Raw genomic sequence first — 16,533 nt, forward strand, 5'->3', positions numbered from 1 at the left:
ATCCTTTCGGCTGCTTTCCATGCAGATAAGCAAATCTTAAGTGAGGCCTCTCAGTGTAGGCTTTACATGATATTCAATAACTGAAAAAAGCACAGATGTAAACCCCAGGATTAAAGACCTGTATGACACTTCCATGATCAACATAAGATGCTGAATGGATCGCAAACGTCTTAACATGACAACAATATCTAGCTCTTTGCAAATCTCTGTTGCAGAAAGAAAATAAGACAAAATGATTCCAGGTTCGATAGGCCAAGGAGAAGCAAAATATGTAGAGCCTTCCGTAAACTTTTTTAGAAATAGTGCCTCTTGATACCGTCAGACCTGATATTTGACATGCACAACAACCAATAATGCCCAAATAAAACAGTGATAATGAAAAGGTTGTTGCGAATATAACTGAAAGCAGACAGTAATTTGACATGAATGGGGTATAAAAAGAGGCGTCTTCAGTAACACTGCACTGTTGAATGCCTGCTTGACCAAAATGTAACCACAGAGGCCATACTAGCTTACTACTTAGTGAACACTGAGCATCACACAGCGTATACTTGAAAGGCATTATTCCACCTGGCTACGCTGTTATCATACGTTATGTCATTATCAGGAAAATAAAACAAAAACTTTATTTTAAGGTGTCCTTGTTACAGTGTAATTACACATTTAGGTAGTGAGTAATATTTAACTACATGTGCTTACTACTTACTGTAAGGGTGTGGCTTAGGGTTATTTGCATGTAATTATGCACATTTTACTGTTCTTATAATAATAAAAAAGTATGTGGAGCATGTGTGACAAATACAGCTTGATATAAAGTGCTACCAAACTTCTTAGCAGAGGTTTCATGACCTGTTTAAAATAAGACAGACATGGAGAACTGCCACCACCGCAACAAAAAAAGTAATCTTTGGATTTGTCCCAAAATGCTTCTTGTTATGACTGTCTTAACAATGCATACATGTGGGCGACTATTGACAAGGACAGGGGTCACAGTGGGCGATAAGTGCATTTTGACTACAAAAGTGCCTCTTTTCGTATGGATATATTGACAACGGCTTCACATTCACACTCTTATCAGTTATATACCGTATGTATTTAAAACTATCGTGATATATTTCACGTGGATGGCGTAATAAAGTCACAGCATCAAAATGTCACACTGCTTAGGCTACCTTATGCCAGACAAAACGGAGTGTATATCTATGCGTTAACGAGTTAAACTGGTTAGATTGTTTTTAACCGATGTGGTTCACTTAACTATTATTTGTTATGGCAGTCTGGTGGGCCAGAACTTATAAAGCGGTTTCAGGCGAGCTAAAAGCTAACGTTACATTGCATCACAGCAATATGACTTTAAACAAACAAACGGGCTAAAATAAAAAAACAACAACCATATTGTTTTCGGCTCTTTCTTACTTTCTTTAAAGAGCTCGGTTACCAACCGAGAGCGATCGCGAGATGAAGTGAAGACGAGATAAAGAGCTAAACATCGATACAGTCAACTAACGTACTAATCAAAATAAAGCAAAACAGCAACAACCTCGCGGTCTTTCAAGCCCAACAGCAGCACTTCTTCCATCAGGGTCAGTCTGGTTTCCTTGGAATCGCCGCTGTCATCGTCGTCCTGCTCGTCTGCACGCCGGGGCTCGTAGTCCTCGTCGCCGGATCCGCGGTCTCTGTCTGCGGCCGCAGCGCTGCGCGAAGCCTCGGTGCGTCTTTGCACCAGGCCGGAGCTTCGCTGGGTCAAAGTACTCATCTCAACACTAAAACTAAACCTCCTTCCCAGACAACTCCCGTCTGAGAAAAGACTGACTTATTCGGTCCGATGCATAAATAATTCCCTGGGTGAATTAGGGGGAATGAAAGTGTAAATCGGGATTTGTTTTGGAGAGGGGCCCCTCGCGATCCCTACCGCGGAGCGTTGCCGATTCCGTCAGGTTTAATATGGCGACCAGCCGTGACGAGAACAGCAGTGGATGTGGCATCTCGACACTCAGGTCGGATCTCGACACCTGGGGGTCTACATACCGAGACAGCCCTTTGTTTTAGCATGTTCGTGCGTTAGGTAGCGCCGGAGTAATATAGTGAAAAACAACCAAAACTATTACTAATTTGTGGTTACCTGAAATGAAACTAACAAAAATAAACTATTTAAAAAAAAAAAAAAAACAGCTGGGTGTGTTAAATAAAGTCAAATAAAATGTGAGAAATAAAAGAAATGAAAAACACACACACATACAAAATAAATTAAAAATAAATAAATTAAATAAATACAACAAAAAACACAGAGCACAGAAAACACTAGGTTTTGTGACTGACTTTAGGTGATGCCATAAATTGATTAAATAATTTACTTGGATTTTGCATTTTTAGGTGAATTTTTTTTTTTGTCTATTTAGTTTTTCTAAGAATTTGCACACACACATATATCAGAACCACAACTTTTAAAAGATAAGAGTAAGAGTGACATGTTACTAAAATGTTTAATGCCTCTTTTTAATGTAAATGGTCTTATATATATCCTATATACACATATATATATATTGTGTGTGTGTATATATATTTATATATTCAACATTTAATCTATGAAACCACCAAATCATAGCAAGGGTCAAAACAGTCTCAATAAAAGATCTCTAAAACATCGTCAATATGGAACTGTTTTTGCGCTTTAGATACAATTTTGTGTTTTCCACCCAACTAAGCTTATCATCAATACTTATATAAACTGACCTTCAACTTCTTTACCTGCAATAACCCCCTTAGATGGAGTATCAAGCGAATTATCAAATTAAATTGTCATATATTTAGTTTTGGAAACATTAATTTGTAAATGAGAACTCTCATACTAATCCAAAATAATTTTCTGGCATTTATAAGTGTTTTAATAAAATTATTACTTGTAATAACAATTGATGATGATTGCAAAACATCTTTTATTTCAATCATATTCTGGGGGGGAGCATTTTTTCAAGTGCATATATAAAAGGTATTTAATGCTTCTTTTACATCACAATTATCACTTTGAAGTCAATGGTCCAAAATAAAACAATCCGACATCATATATTTCAAGGTCAAACTCTGAACGTGAACATTAAAAGTTGGTTATAGCAAAATACAAAACAATTGTACAGTATTAAGTTCAGTAATCGTTTCAAAATCCAGCTTGCAGTCACTTGCTATACACAACAGAAGTGCTGAACTGAACTGAAGTGAACAGAATCAGATTTACAGCTGACTGTTCAAGTAACAGTGATCGACTGGCAAGGAGCAGTAGTGCAAAACGAGGGTGAAAAAGCTGTAAACAAAAACAAAATTTGCCAGCAAATAACAGTTTCATTACATTTCAAATGCTGAAAAACACAATTTGAATGAAGTGCTTGTTGATTTATGGCAGAAGTCCTACAGGCACCTCAGAAAGGAAAAGAAGAAAATGTGCACAAATGCAGATACAGCATCAGCTTATGTTTGAATAATTATATTTGCAGACGCTTGTATCGTGTTAAGAGCCAACCTGTGACTGGATGAGACAGCCCCACGGTTTACACGCAATAAAGCACTGAACTTCTGGGACAGCTGATCTCATGTATTGTTCCTACTTCCTGTTTTACGTTTTCTTTAGGAAAAAAAATATTAACCTAATTAATTTATTAACATTTATTAGGGTTAACTTGGCCTCTAGGGAAATAAATGAGCAGTCACATTGGACCACAGTAATTATAATGTAATCTTCAATACATTTTTAAATGCAGCAGTAACAATAATATCCCTGCAGATGGCTCCACACTATTTTCCTTGGCTAACCTTCTTTAGATACAGAAACATGCTTTAAGGCCTTTTTCCAGCCCTCTGAGTACAGTAACATGTTAGGAGACACGCATATCTGTAACTCTTATAACGGCTGCTATCATTCAGAATAATTTCATCCATTCATAGACCACCGGAATGGAATACTGTTTGGAATGTTACCTGGTAATGATTTTATGTAACGCAGCACTATGGAAAGCCTGGAGGCTCAGGGTTACGTCCTGTTCCTGTTTTGTGATGAGCAAGAGAACATTTCTAGTTATTGTTCCGTTAAGAACATCAAAAATAAAAGAGCTTACATCCTGTTCGAAGGCTCATGTTAGGTTTTCGATACAGTAGGGCACATGTGGTTTGACAAAAGCCTGTTTTACTTTACAATAGGACACGCTTTAGCACCAAAGGCACTTTAAGCACCTAATCTGAATCTGACAAGGCAACTATAATCCCGTATTTACCTCACAATATTATAATTTAATAATAAATGGACGAATGTTTTATATGCGAAAAAGACTCTCTGTTAAACAAAACTCACAACCGAACTGGCCTCATCCTCCTGACTGGCTAGACTATCAGTTAACATAAGGCTCTGCATCAGACCAGTAGGAATGATGGGCTTGAAAGATCGGTTGCGGGTGTAAGCGAAGGGAAATGAGGATGACAGTCGTCCCGAGGAGCCGAACGAGAGCAGCCGGTGCTGAATGTATGGACGGTGATCAAGTTTAGCAGCTTGCGACGAGTCTCTTTGCTCCAGCACACGCTTCAGATCCTGCACCTGATTCAGAAGTTCCATGAGCTTGGTCATGACGGCCACAGAGCCTCCGCCCAAGATGTACAGCTCAGGTATCCAGCGCAGGTAACGCTGCATCCAGACGCGGACAGCCGGTCCGTCCAGGCAGGGGAGCAGGAGGCCGTGGTAGTCCAGGGGACGGTGCTGCCAGGACTCGTAGAACTCTCGGGTGGTGGCGGCGGGGGAGTCTGGAGACCCCATCCAGCGACTCAGACGCTTCACACGCAGCATCTTTTTAAGACTGTCGGTCTCGTCCTTAAAGAAACCTTTCTTCAGTGGGGTTTTGAAAGCTGTGCTGGGTAAGGACAACTGTCTTTGGTGCTAGAGAAAAAAAAAAGAAACGTAAAAATTAGATTAATGCACAGAATGAATTCAACATAGTCATTTTTCAATATAAACTGTACAGTCAGACAAACAAACATGAAACAAAGGTATTGCAAGATTGCGTATGGTGTCTCCCTCTTGACAACAGACTACTTTTAAAAATGTAAAAACATAAAATGGTGAATATTTACATATTTTTTATTTTGCAATGCAGGTCTGCAAATAATTTAGATTACATTAAACTGTGTCTCTGACTAGGATTCTGTAATTGATTCACTGGTCATTATTCAGGTAATTGTAAACAGGCATTTATGCCTTCATTGATTCGAAGACACCTTATTGTAACACCAATCCCTGTGTTTCACATGATATATCTGATATATCCGCATTTTAAATATTGTGCTACAAAACCTAAATGTGCAAATGTATTTCCATTAATAATCTACTGCATGAAGCACACATGCTAAACTAATTTCTAAATGTAATACAATTTAGCAGTAAATTAACACATTTGTATTCCGTATTTATACCTAAATTATTAAATGTAGGGGCATTTCACTTTCTCACCTTCGGCTTGTGAGGTCTGCGTACGACTTTCTCTTGTTTCACCTTTTCTGAATACAGGGGGTTAAAGAAGAAATTCTGGGCCCTGCTGTCAAACTGCACAGACCAGTCCCACACTGTAGGGCAGCTCAATGGGCCGCTTTGTGTAAGCTGTGACTCTGCCTGCCAAGACAATCAGGCACAGGCAGTTAGCAGGAGGCGTGCCGACTGTGTCAGGGAGGCAGCGGCCACAAACTTTGGAGAACATGTAGACTAATGACAGCATTACAAAAGGCTGACTGTTTTCTTGTTAGCCACTGTGCTTCTATAAAGACGTCTAATAACGTTCCACACACTGAACGGCGAATTCAGTAAAAAAATAATCTTCAAAACAGTGAAACAAGTTCAATCACAATGTCTTCAACCTCGACAAGAGTTTTAAAAATGAAATATGGAAGTTCTACCTTCATAAAACTTTCTCTGTGATGAGCGGAGTTAAACAGGAAGGTGCTAAAGATAGGCACGTGAACACTGTCGGACAGCACAGTCAGGTAAGTCTCGGAGAACTGGAACGCCGGGCTGTGCTGCTGAACAAGCTGCCACACGCACTCCAGGAACAGGAGGAAGACTGGAGAATGACACTAGGTGGAGAAACAAGAATCAGTGAGAATGAAAATGAAAATGAAAATCACTCTCACCTGTCGGACATCGTTAAATCAGTATCATTAAAGGGATCCCCGGGTGTTAAGACATTTATAGCTTAATATAACATAAATTGTGTCTCTTACTGAAATATGTAATAGGAACTCTTTGGAAGGTGTATGTTATTCAAAAATAAATAAATCAACAACCGTGAACGGATGAGTCAAGAAAAGCTATCCCATCCTGTTAGGATGTAAACATACCCACGCTTATTACAACGCGGGCGCTAGAGGAGTTTCTCCCTAGATATCCAGGCAATTTAGACTTCTTGTGGAAAAAAAAAAAAATCATGGTACAGCATTTGGATTAAGCCTACGCTTACATCCATCATGTCCTGTAAGCGCTTTCATTTCAACAACGCACGGATGCTGTTTGTTGACTTCAGTTCAGCATTCAACACGGTCATACCCTCTAAGTTAATCACCAAACTCAGAGATCTGGACATTAACACCTCACTGTGCAACTGGGTTATGGACTTCCTGACCAACAGACCTCAGCATGTTAGGTCAGGCCACATCCGCTCCACCACTATCACTCTCAACACCGGTGTACCACAAGGCTGTGTGCTGAGCCCCTTCCTCTACTCCCTCTTCACCCACGACTGCAGGCCTGTGTTTGGATCTAACTCCATCATCAAGTTTGCAGACGATACTACGGTGATCGGTCTCATCAGCAACAACGATGAGACTGCCTACAGAGAAGAGGTCCAGCATCTGGCCACGTGGTGCAAAGACAATAATCTGCTCCTTAACACCACCAAAACCAAGGAGCTCATTGTGGACTTCAGGAAGGTGAGAAGAGGCACACATGATCCCATCCACATTAATGGGATTGCTGTGGAGCCTGTCTCATGCATCAAGTTCCTGGGAACCCACATCTCGGAGGATCTGTCCTGGACCACCAACACCTCCAGCCTGGTCAAGAAGGCTCACCAGCGTTTATTCTTTCTGAGGAAACTTAAGAAGAACCAGCTGTCCTCAGCCATCCTGGTGAACTTCTATCGCTGTACAATAGAGAGCATCCTAACAAACTGTGTCACAGTCTGGTATGGGAGCTGCTCTGTTGCTGAGCGTAAGGCACTGCAGCGGGTGGTGAAAACTGCCCAGCGCATCACAGGATCTCCACTTCCATCCATTGAGGACATCCAGAAGAAACACTGTTTGCGCGCCGAGCACGCAGTATTCTTAAGGACTCCTCTCACCCTGCCCACAAACTGTTTTCCCTCCTGCCATCTGGCAGGCGATTCAGATTCCCCGGACTAGAACAAGTAGACTGAGGAACAGCTTTTTACCAGAGCTGTCTCACTACTGAATTCTACTACCCCACTGATGTCTGCCCCACCCACCCCATTAAAACAAAAATACAAAAATGCACTGTTAACATTCATTGCACTCCACTGTATATATCTTTGTAAATGTATGTACATATCCACTGTACATACTCTTGTAAAATTGTCTATACATATCCTGTATATCCTGCTCTTTCTTATGTACATAACGATCTGTAAATTGTTTACACATAATCACTGTAAATTCCCCCTTCTCATCTGTAATTTAATTTGTACATATTTATCTTTGTAATTTATATTTATATTTGTACCTATATCCTGCACTTGCTGCTTATTGCACTCCTGGTTAGACCTAAACTGCATTTCGTTACCTTGTACTTGTACATGTGTAATGACAATAAAGTTGAATCTAATCTAATCTAATTTGCTGTGGTCATCATATCACTAATTTATTTGTTGTGTAGCTCACAGAGTGCAACCATTTTTCGTCATCAGAATAATGATGCCGCCACAGGCCAAAATATGTTTAAAACAATGTGATTTGTTTCATGGGTTTTCTTCTGAATATTTCAGTAAGGGACATAATTTACGTTATATTAAGTCATGCAAGTCTTATTACCCAGGGGCTTATTTGGCAATAATTCTCCATTTTACCACACGCAAAGAAGTAAATAAAGGGACATTATTTTATTATATGACAGAAAGAGTTCACTAATCTAAATAATCAAAATATCTGGATGCCACGACAGACCTATCAGAAACAATTATTTCAGACAAACATGTTCCAGGACATGATTTTACAACCTGATAAAAGACAGGTTTGCAGGTTGTTTTTTAGCTGCAGAATAGCCTGTAATTCTCAGAGGGTAAGAAAAAATATAGAACAGTAAAATTTCCACTAAGCTTCAGAAGAAACACCAGGCAAGAATAAGCATGAAGTAATTACCTCCTTGTCTTTCTGATGGGGGTGATTACATCGATCCAGGAAGGCATGGCAACCAGCCACCCACTCCTTCTGCACTAGACTCTGGAAACCTATCAGTGTCCTGTAATAAGGGTCGAGCATTATCTGAGCCAGACTGGAGATCACACAGCACAGATCTGTTCCCTCTTCCTCTGCAATCAATCAATATCAAGAAAAAAAACATCACGGGATATGATCTCAAAGTCAAAGGGATAGATCTGTCAAGCTTTAAAAGTACTTCATTTTTAAAAGGCAAGGTACCAAACAGGTGTGGTCCCATCCCAAACTCACACTACTGCTTAATGCCAGAACCTCTCAAACAAAAAAATGGACCAGAAATTTTGAAAAGTCTAATTTAGTAAAAACATGCTTGTCCTACCTGTGATAAGAACATTTGTGTTGTCCTTTTCAAGACATTCAACCACCTCTACTGCTTTTTGGAGACATTGTCTGTTGAGGACATTAAAATGCTGCTTGATAAAAGTTTCATAGAATCTTATTAATGGTTATGAACAGGAATGCAAATAGTAGTAGCTGACCTTATAATGTCTAGCCATCCTGAACTTTCAAGGGAAGAGAACCATTTTACATCTGACAACCAAAAATCAGTTGAATTTTCTAAGAGACAAATAAAAAAAATTAAAAAAAACATTAAACGGTGATTGCAAACAAAATACCCATTCATAAATTAAATATCCAGGTTTCTTCATACTGTGACTCACCGATAAGAAAGAATTGTTTAAACTTGTTATACGACTGTTGGATGTCTTGGATATTAGGAAGTGATTCTGAAAGGTCCTCTGTTTTTACAGAGTAAAGGTAATTATGTGCAACTGCATTTATCATTCTAAAAAAAAAGAAAACAAAACATTGTCAATGTGAAGGTACTATTTATTAATGTACTAATGGGTGTCTAGCACACTGCTAGTTAACATACTGCCCTGTTGGTGATTGATAAAAACAGTGGGCTTGAGTGTCAGAACATAAAAGAACACAAATCCAGGGCACACATAACCATAGGGTTTTGCAGCAGATTGGCTGATCTCATTGGATAAATAAACTGTATTATAAACAGATTCAGTATATCCCTTACGTGTCCAAGTGCTTTTGGAAATCCCCATCTTCCTGTGTCACAGGCAGGAAAGATGCTTTGAAGAGAGCACAACCGCTGTGATGAGACCAACACCAAATCTAAAAAGAAAATTACAGACTTTACTTACAATCTGACAACAACAAACATTGTGTCAATATTCATAAAAAATTATTTAGATGCTTAAATCTTAGATAATATTCTTAACTCACTGGTAATCCCTTTCCTTGGTAGCTGAATAAATCTCCTAGTGCTGATGGGATGACAAAGTACTTCGGTAACCTAAAATGTCAGAGCAGGATTTTGATTAGACATTAACTTTATATCAGAATGTATGGCATGCTACAAAGCTATTTTAGAATTGTTATGTATGTGTACATTTTACCTTAATAATTGAGAAACAACTTATTATTTTGAAAGTACATATCAGGACTATTTAACTGGTAAAGTTAAATTGTGCAATAGTGAGTAGCTCCATCCCCCAAAATAATGTTTTTTTGTGAACTACCCAAATGTAAATGGTGTGGGATGGATTTTTATATCAGTCTAGGTCAGTAGCACATATAAACACAGATTAGAGATTACACTGTAATTCAAATAATAGTAACATTTTATCAGACACTTCACAGTCAACAACAGCTACAAAAAGCTACCTTTGAGAGAGTTCAAAGTTCTCATTTTCAATGACTAATCTACAGTTCGCTTTTGTCCGTTTCATTTCCTGGGTCCAGTCCTCTGTTGAGTCAAACATAATTGTCTCCTGTCTCCGCGGCATTTCTGCAGATACAAAATACATCTTTTGTTGTTGTTGTTGTTGTTCCTCAATAAACCCTGGCTGATAATAAGAAAAGCTATTTCTTAAACAGCATATTAGAATGATTTCTGAAGAATCTTGTGACACTGAAGCCTGGAGTAATGGGGCTGCTGAACATTCAGCTTTGCATTGCAGGAATAAATTACATTACAATGTCTACAAAGAAAAAATAACTTCAGCCATCTGTTGAATTCCAGTCGCACAGACTATGATCAGAATTTAGCAGCTGGGGCTACAAGACCAGAGCTGCATTTCTGATGTTCAAAATAAGTGTTACAATGTTTGGTGAATTACTGGTTTTTAAAGCCATGGTGTTTCAAAAGCAGTTAATGTGTACATCAAAAAACAAAAGAATGAAGTTTTTACATCAATAATTCAAACCGAAGAGTAACAATACCAACACAACGCAAACCTTAAAAAAGAAGAAAAAGAAGACAAATCTAGCTTTACCTGGGCTTGGCGTCCCCATATAGGAAAAGGCAAAGACACATTTCAGAGATTTCTCTTCCAAACAATGGTGAGCAATACCCTGAAAGATCTGAAAAACAAACAAACAAATGCACAAGGAGATATTAAACCCTTTTTAAAACGGTGTACATAAACATTTTAGCCCTCATCTGAAACAAATTACCTTTTTGGCATCTTCCTCCTTAGTGAATGTCAAAGAGAACTGAAAGACTCGTAGGTCTTTACAGTGAATGATCATTTTAGATGGATATTTGTTCTTCACAAGGCCTCCTGTTATCAGTTTTTTCTTTTCATCATAAACTTAAAAAAAAAAAAAAATTCTCAGAACTCCGTTTAAACCAATCCAAATTACATTAAAACCAAAAAGCATTAGCAAGAAAAAGTAAACATGTTCAGAACTATATTCATTATTATTGCTTAAAAGTTAAAACAATTATTACCACCATAGATGTGATCCACACACATTAAAGGGATGTCATTTTCTCCGTAGAGTTTGTTCTTAAAGGTCTTGGCCTGAAACAAAGGGGAGTGACACAACATAATTGTGCACTCTGAATGCACGTAATACCAAAGTAAGCAATGATTATGAAAGACGGCGATTAAAAAATACCAAGTCATCTATGAAAGGCGAGTTTTTACACAGCACACCATAATTAACAGGAAAGCCAGACACTGTTGCCTTGTTCCGTGTGCTGTATCAAACTTTCACACAATATTTTGTTCAAGTGGGAAATCAAGCGTGAAACACACTTCAGTTCTTGTTAACCTCCCTCAAATACAAATCCAAAACCAGCCTTCGAAACCTCTCGATACTAACTAACACTTACATCTGACCAAATGTAGCTTTCAGCAACAACATGTTCTGCAGCTTTTTATGATAAATTATTAGATTAGTAACATTTATATACTGATCTTAAACTGAAGACTGGTTTTAACAAGAAAAAAGAAAAAGAAAAAAGAAGATCTGAAACCAAGAGTACCTGGCACTTAATGAATACCTGACTATTTGAGGCTGCTCTAAGTTTCCACACAGCATTTCACTGCCAGTGAGTTAGGCACTCAAGTTCCTGAAATGGTAGCTAAAGTGAGAGCACTCACATCACAGTTCCTCATTCAAGGTCACCGAGCATGCAGTCTGGCAAACGCGTTTAGTGAAGACGTTCAAAGTTTCAAGGCCAACAAAAATTGACTGTATTCACAATTTTGTATTTATTGAACTAACAAGCAAGAAAAACTATTTATTATACTTGAGCAAACAAAATTAACTCTGCAGTGTTTAGTTTAATTGATTGAACAAACTTGTCCTTGCCAATTTCCAATGTAACTCAACTTCATAGTAATTTCATTTAATCACAGGGCTGTTGATTTAATGTGTTTATTTAATGATTATTACGAAAAAAACAAGTAAAAAAAATTAATTAGAACATTCAGTCATTCCCACGGAATGAGTAATGCGCTTTTTGATCTGGACAAGATCAAAGATAAATAAATAAATCCATTAATTAATTGATAAACAACCCCAATTAATAGCATTGTCATTAATATAGACAATTGTATGAACATCCAGCTCACACGTTATCTTCTCTTGAAACCACGCTACATGTACAAGAACCATGCAATCTACATACAGGAAGTAACACAATGTTAAAAAACCCCCACTGGTTCTTTGGTTGATTGAAATAAAAACTACAGATGGCGGGTGACAGTATTATAGATGTAATACAGTGAAATACAGTGTTCGTATGTCGATTTCTTTGGTGTACTGCAAGCAGACAAACACATGGCTATTTCTGTGCTTCCGTGAATTGGTGGTAAATTTGTATGATGTCATTGGTATGTGCTTGTTTTACACTTCACTGAGGGTTAAGTTAAGGGGTGGACCTTCATGCTTTCCTTTTTCCAAAGATCGCATTATTTTCATAGCGATTCTCACGAGAACAGAAGGGTTTGCTGAGTCCCGTCACCAATCCTTACCGTCTCCTCCTGTGGTGCCTCATCACTAATGAACGTAACACGAAAATTGGTGCAGAACAATGTGCCAAAGACGCCACGCTGGGAGAGATCATCTTGAGTGTATTTGAGAATGGGGTTGGCGCTACAGAACTCCACTTCACCTAGGGAGCAACAGAAGAACAGTCAAGTTAGTTTGAATAAACACAATGTCTACACCGGACGCAAAACAAACCCCCACTGCAAATCATTTTAACTGCGTCACTACGTCATAAATAGAACAAGGCATCAGATTTGTTGTGTAGTGTGGACAGCATGATTGGGATTTCCTGTATTTTGTTGTGTTGGGACGCGCCACTCGCGTCTGGTGTTAGATTTGTGGTGTAAAATTACCCACTTTTCTGTATCTAATGTAAATCAGAGTGGTTCTGCAGAAGAAATACCCAGAAGCTACTCTCTGACTTAGAGAGAAACTATTATAGTCTGAATTAAAATGCCTCTGAGAGGACCAGGGATGCAAAAAGTATTTATTTTACAATAACACAATACAAAGAAAATCCGGAGAGAGCAAAGGGGATTTCCTATTTACCTGGTAGCAAATCAGGATGTTTCTCTTTCTTTGGTGGGTCTTTCTCCAATTTTATTTCCTTAAGAAGACAGAAGCAAAACAGCTATAGCATAAACTGTAAATGTGTTTGATTATCTAATAAAATGACAAAATTACCACACAGCATATATAATGTTTTCATCACGTCACATTTCTTATTTTTAGAACACAAAAGATGATATTTTAAGGAATGGAGATACTAAACTCTCTCTGTGTCCAATGAGTGACATCCACTCTATGGACAAACAAGTATCCTTTTTTATGTTCTACAAAAAGCAATAAATTGCAACATTTTATTTTTACATAATTTAATACAAGTAATAAGAGTAAGAACAAGCTAAATTTGATAAAATCAGTCAATACCTAGAATTATTTAGTCTCTGCCCTGTGATCTCAATAACACATGCTTCGCCATTTTAAAACTTAAACCAGAACACTCTTGCTACTGGTTTCAACAGATAAAAGAGGTTTTAGAAAAGAGCCAAACTGATAAGCTAATGGCAAAGCGTAAAAACGGCAGAAGTTCAGTTGAAACGAACAGGATGAATAAAGGAAAGGAAGTCATCACACATCCTGGCTAACATGAGGCCAGCTGCAAAACACAACAGCCAAAACATCACAAACAGATCCAAGTATTTTGGACACTCCTTTCCCTAATGATTTCATGGGGGTGAAAACATTCTCTTAAAATCTGCTTTTGAAACCTGAGACATTAAAAACACATGGTCTTTCCGTTTATGTAAATTTTGCCAGACGTAAATATGGATCACAGTGGGTCTTCACTAATATCAAGCCAACAAAAATGAGGGGAGAGTGATGTGAGATCCGACCAAGCCCTCTGGTTTTGATCTTCAGAGAGGGAATCGGCTGAACTCTTCACATAAGATCAGCGGCCAGTTGCTTAAAACATACACACTAAATTAGACAAACATTTTTGACTATTCTAAATAGTTTATCAACCCAGCCACAGATGCATTTATTTAACAGGATATCCGTTATATTTACAAAACTTCCTTTATTGGCAAAGATGTTAAGCATCACTCATTTTCCCTCTATTTGTTTAATGCAATGAAACTGAACAGCAACTGAAACGGTCATTCTGCCTAAAAACACTTAGATTAAATATCTGACAGATGCTTTTTACCCCAAAGTGACTTTTATTGCATTTAAGCTTCGCATTTTATTATTTCAAGCATTCAGTAGGAATCGAACCCACGACCTTGACATTGCCAGCACCATGCTCTACTGTTTAGAGCTACACAAATTGAAATATCTTCTCATTCTGTGCTCCACAGAATAGTGAAAACCATGCAGGTTTTAAATAGCTTTTTTGGCCTTGTACTTCATGCACTTATCTCTTGAATAAAACGAAAACAGTGGTTCATATCTTCATGTCGCTTCTATATTGAGACCAGCCATTACTTTAGTCGTGCTTTCTTTAATGAACAATAAGATCATGAACTCTATTGTCCATCAGTGGGTCATGACACAACCCATGACAACTATGCGCGCGCGTTCGCGCTCTCTCTCTCTCTCTCTATCGCGCGCGCGAGCGCGCACATGCATCAACACTAGATGTAGGTTTAAGACAAAGATGAATGGACTTCAAACACATCACATGTCAGAGGCAAGCGAAGACACTCGTGACTCGTGTCAATAAACATAAAACTTATCAATGACCTGGATTGCAACCTCTAAGAAGACTACGTTATATAGTTATACTTCTGGCAAGTGTAGAAAACTATAGTTCAGGCTTCAAACCGAAGGATTTCAGCTTCGAGTTGTCAGTGAATGAAAAACAAATCACTTGCTTTTTGAATGCATTTGCCCATGTGACAGAAACACACACAAAACTGAGATATCCCCGTTTGTCTAAACTTGAACTAATCGACAATGTCAACATCAGTGAAGGACTTACTAACCCCGCCCAGCGGTTGACGATCATGTTAAACTCTACTTTTATTTTTTTTTAGCGTCTCGTGGTTGTTCTGAAAACAACGCAAGTATTAACGCCGCACAAAAAGCTTTCGCTTACCTCGGGTGTGACATAAGACACAAATGACGGTTTAGTGGACTTCGCTCCTCCGCTCCCTAAACTCAACATTTTGCCTGTCCCAGTGTCCCGCTTCCCGAGCAGTCAGGTGGAAATCCGGGAGCGCTCGAGCAGCCCAACTTTCCTCTCCCTCTCGCGCTCTCTCTCCACCTCTCCTTTCTCCGGCGCGATTTCCTTTGGCTGAAAGACAAACCTGCTCTGACAGCAAACCGCGCCCATTCTACGTCATTGGTTCTTTACGGACAAACTGCCCATTTTCTGAGCTGGTCAGCTCAAGGCGCTTATCGCTCATTGGTTGAGCTGGCTGTCAATCACAAGCGCTTCCTCATTGCCGAACCCGTAAGCAGTCGCATTAAAAATAGCCTACGCCCTGGTGTGAGAAGGGTTCTTGTGTTTATATAGTTACGGACGGAATACAACTGCACTTAGATTTTTTATTTGCTTTATGGTTGCGCGTCTTGCGATTTTCTTATCTGCGCAAAGAAGTCCCTTATTAGCAAAAACAACAGGAAAGACAATCAAGCAACTGGGAGAGAATCTAGAATTTTTACATTTTAAAAAAGCCAAGACACTGCAGGTGAATATTATATAAAAAAAACTTAAGTTATTGCTTTATTTACCCATGTTATATTGATAATTGCAAAGCATTGTTTGTATTACAAGTTTTCTAAAATGTTAGTTTTGAATATGCAAATAAGACATTTAATTAAAACTAGACGGTTTCAAAATTTAGATTTTTTTTGCTTATTTTTTTATTTTGAGATTGGAGTCTGTTTTCAGAGAGAATTTTGGGTATTTTGTTGTCAACAGGAATAAAAAAAAAAAAAAAAATAAAAAGTTGTGTGTGTTACTGAAACAAGATTCAGTGTAGGAGAAAAAAGAAAAGAAAAAAGGTATTGTAACTGAAATCTATTGACAAATAAGAGTGCTGTAACAGAAATACTTAGTATCTCTTGGTCCCCCCACTAGTGTGGGAAAAAAAAAAAAAAAAAAAGTTTTTTTAATCCCCAAATTTTTAATCTCTCTTGACAGGTGCATGAAACAAAACAAGACTGTTATTGCCTGCAGTGTCTCCCCATAATCATTTATTTGATTGCATTAAACAAAACTAAATCTCACTCATTTTAGTTATACCC

General features: G+C 38.3%; 2 protein-coding genes across 2 annotated transcripts in view; both read right to left on the reverse strand.

Annotated features, from left to right (window-relative positions):
- Positions 1-1,975, reverse strand: part of golph3a (golgi phosphoprotein 3a) — a 10,597-nt gene extending 8,622 nt beyond the window's left edge. The window contains exon 1 of the mRNA XM_043239676.1: positions 1,541-1,975. Coding sequence (XP_043095611.1) covers positions 1,541-1,756 — 216 coding nt within the window. The 5' untranslated portion in view covers positions 1,757-1,975. The remainder of the gene's footprint in view (positions 1-1,540) is intronic.
- A 941-nt stretch (positions 1,976-2,916) lies between these two features.
- On the reverse strand, positions 2,917-15,585 carry mtmr12 (myotubularin related protein 12). The gene is made up of 16 exons (XM_043239960.1): positions 15,380-15,585; positions 13,327-13,384; positions 12,762-12,901; positions 11,228-11,300; positions 10,951-11,087; positions 10,770-10,857; positions 10,159-10,282; positions 9,718-9,787; positions 9,509-9,606; positions 9,138-9,262; positions 8,955-9,033; positions 8,795-8,865; positions 8,398-8,567; positions 5,926-6,102; positions 5,486-5,644; positions 2,917-4,915 (listed from the first exon to the last, which is right to left on the reverse strand). Exons 1-16 carry the CDS (start codon positions 15,446-15,448, stop codon positions 4,325-4,327), a joined length of 2,229 nt encoding a protein of 742 aa, XP_043095895.1. The 5' UTR covers positions 15,449-15,585; the 3' UTR covers positions 2,917-4,324.
- Between the last annotated feature and the right edge of the window lie 948 nt (positions 15,586-16,533).

Source organism: Puntigrus tetrazona, chromosome 5 (genome assembly GCF_018831695.1).
Source record: "Puntigrus tetrazona isolate hp1 chromosome 5, ASM1883169v1, whole genome shotgun sequence".
Lineage (NCBI taxonomy): Eukaryota > Metazoa > Chordata > Actinopteri > Cypriniformes > Cyprinidae > Puntigrus > Puntigrus tetrazona.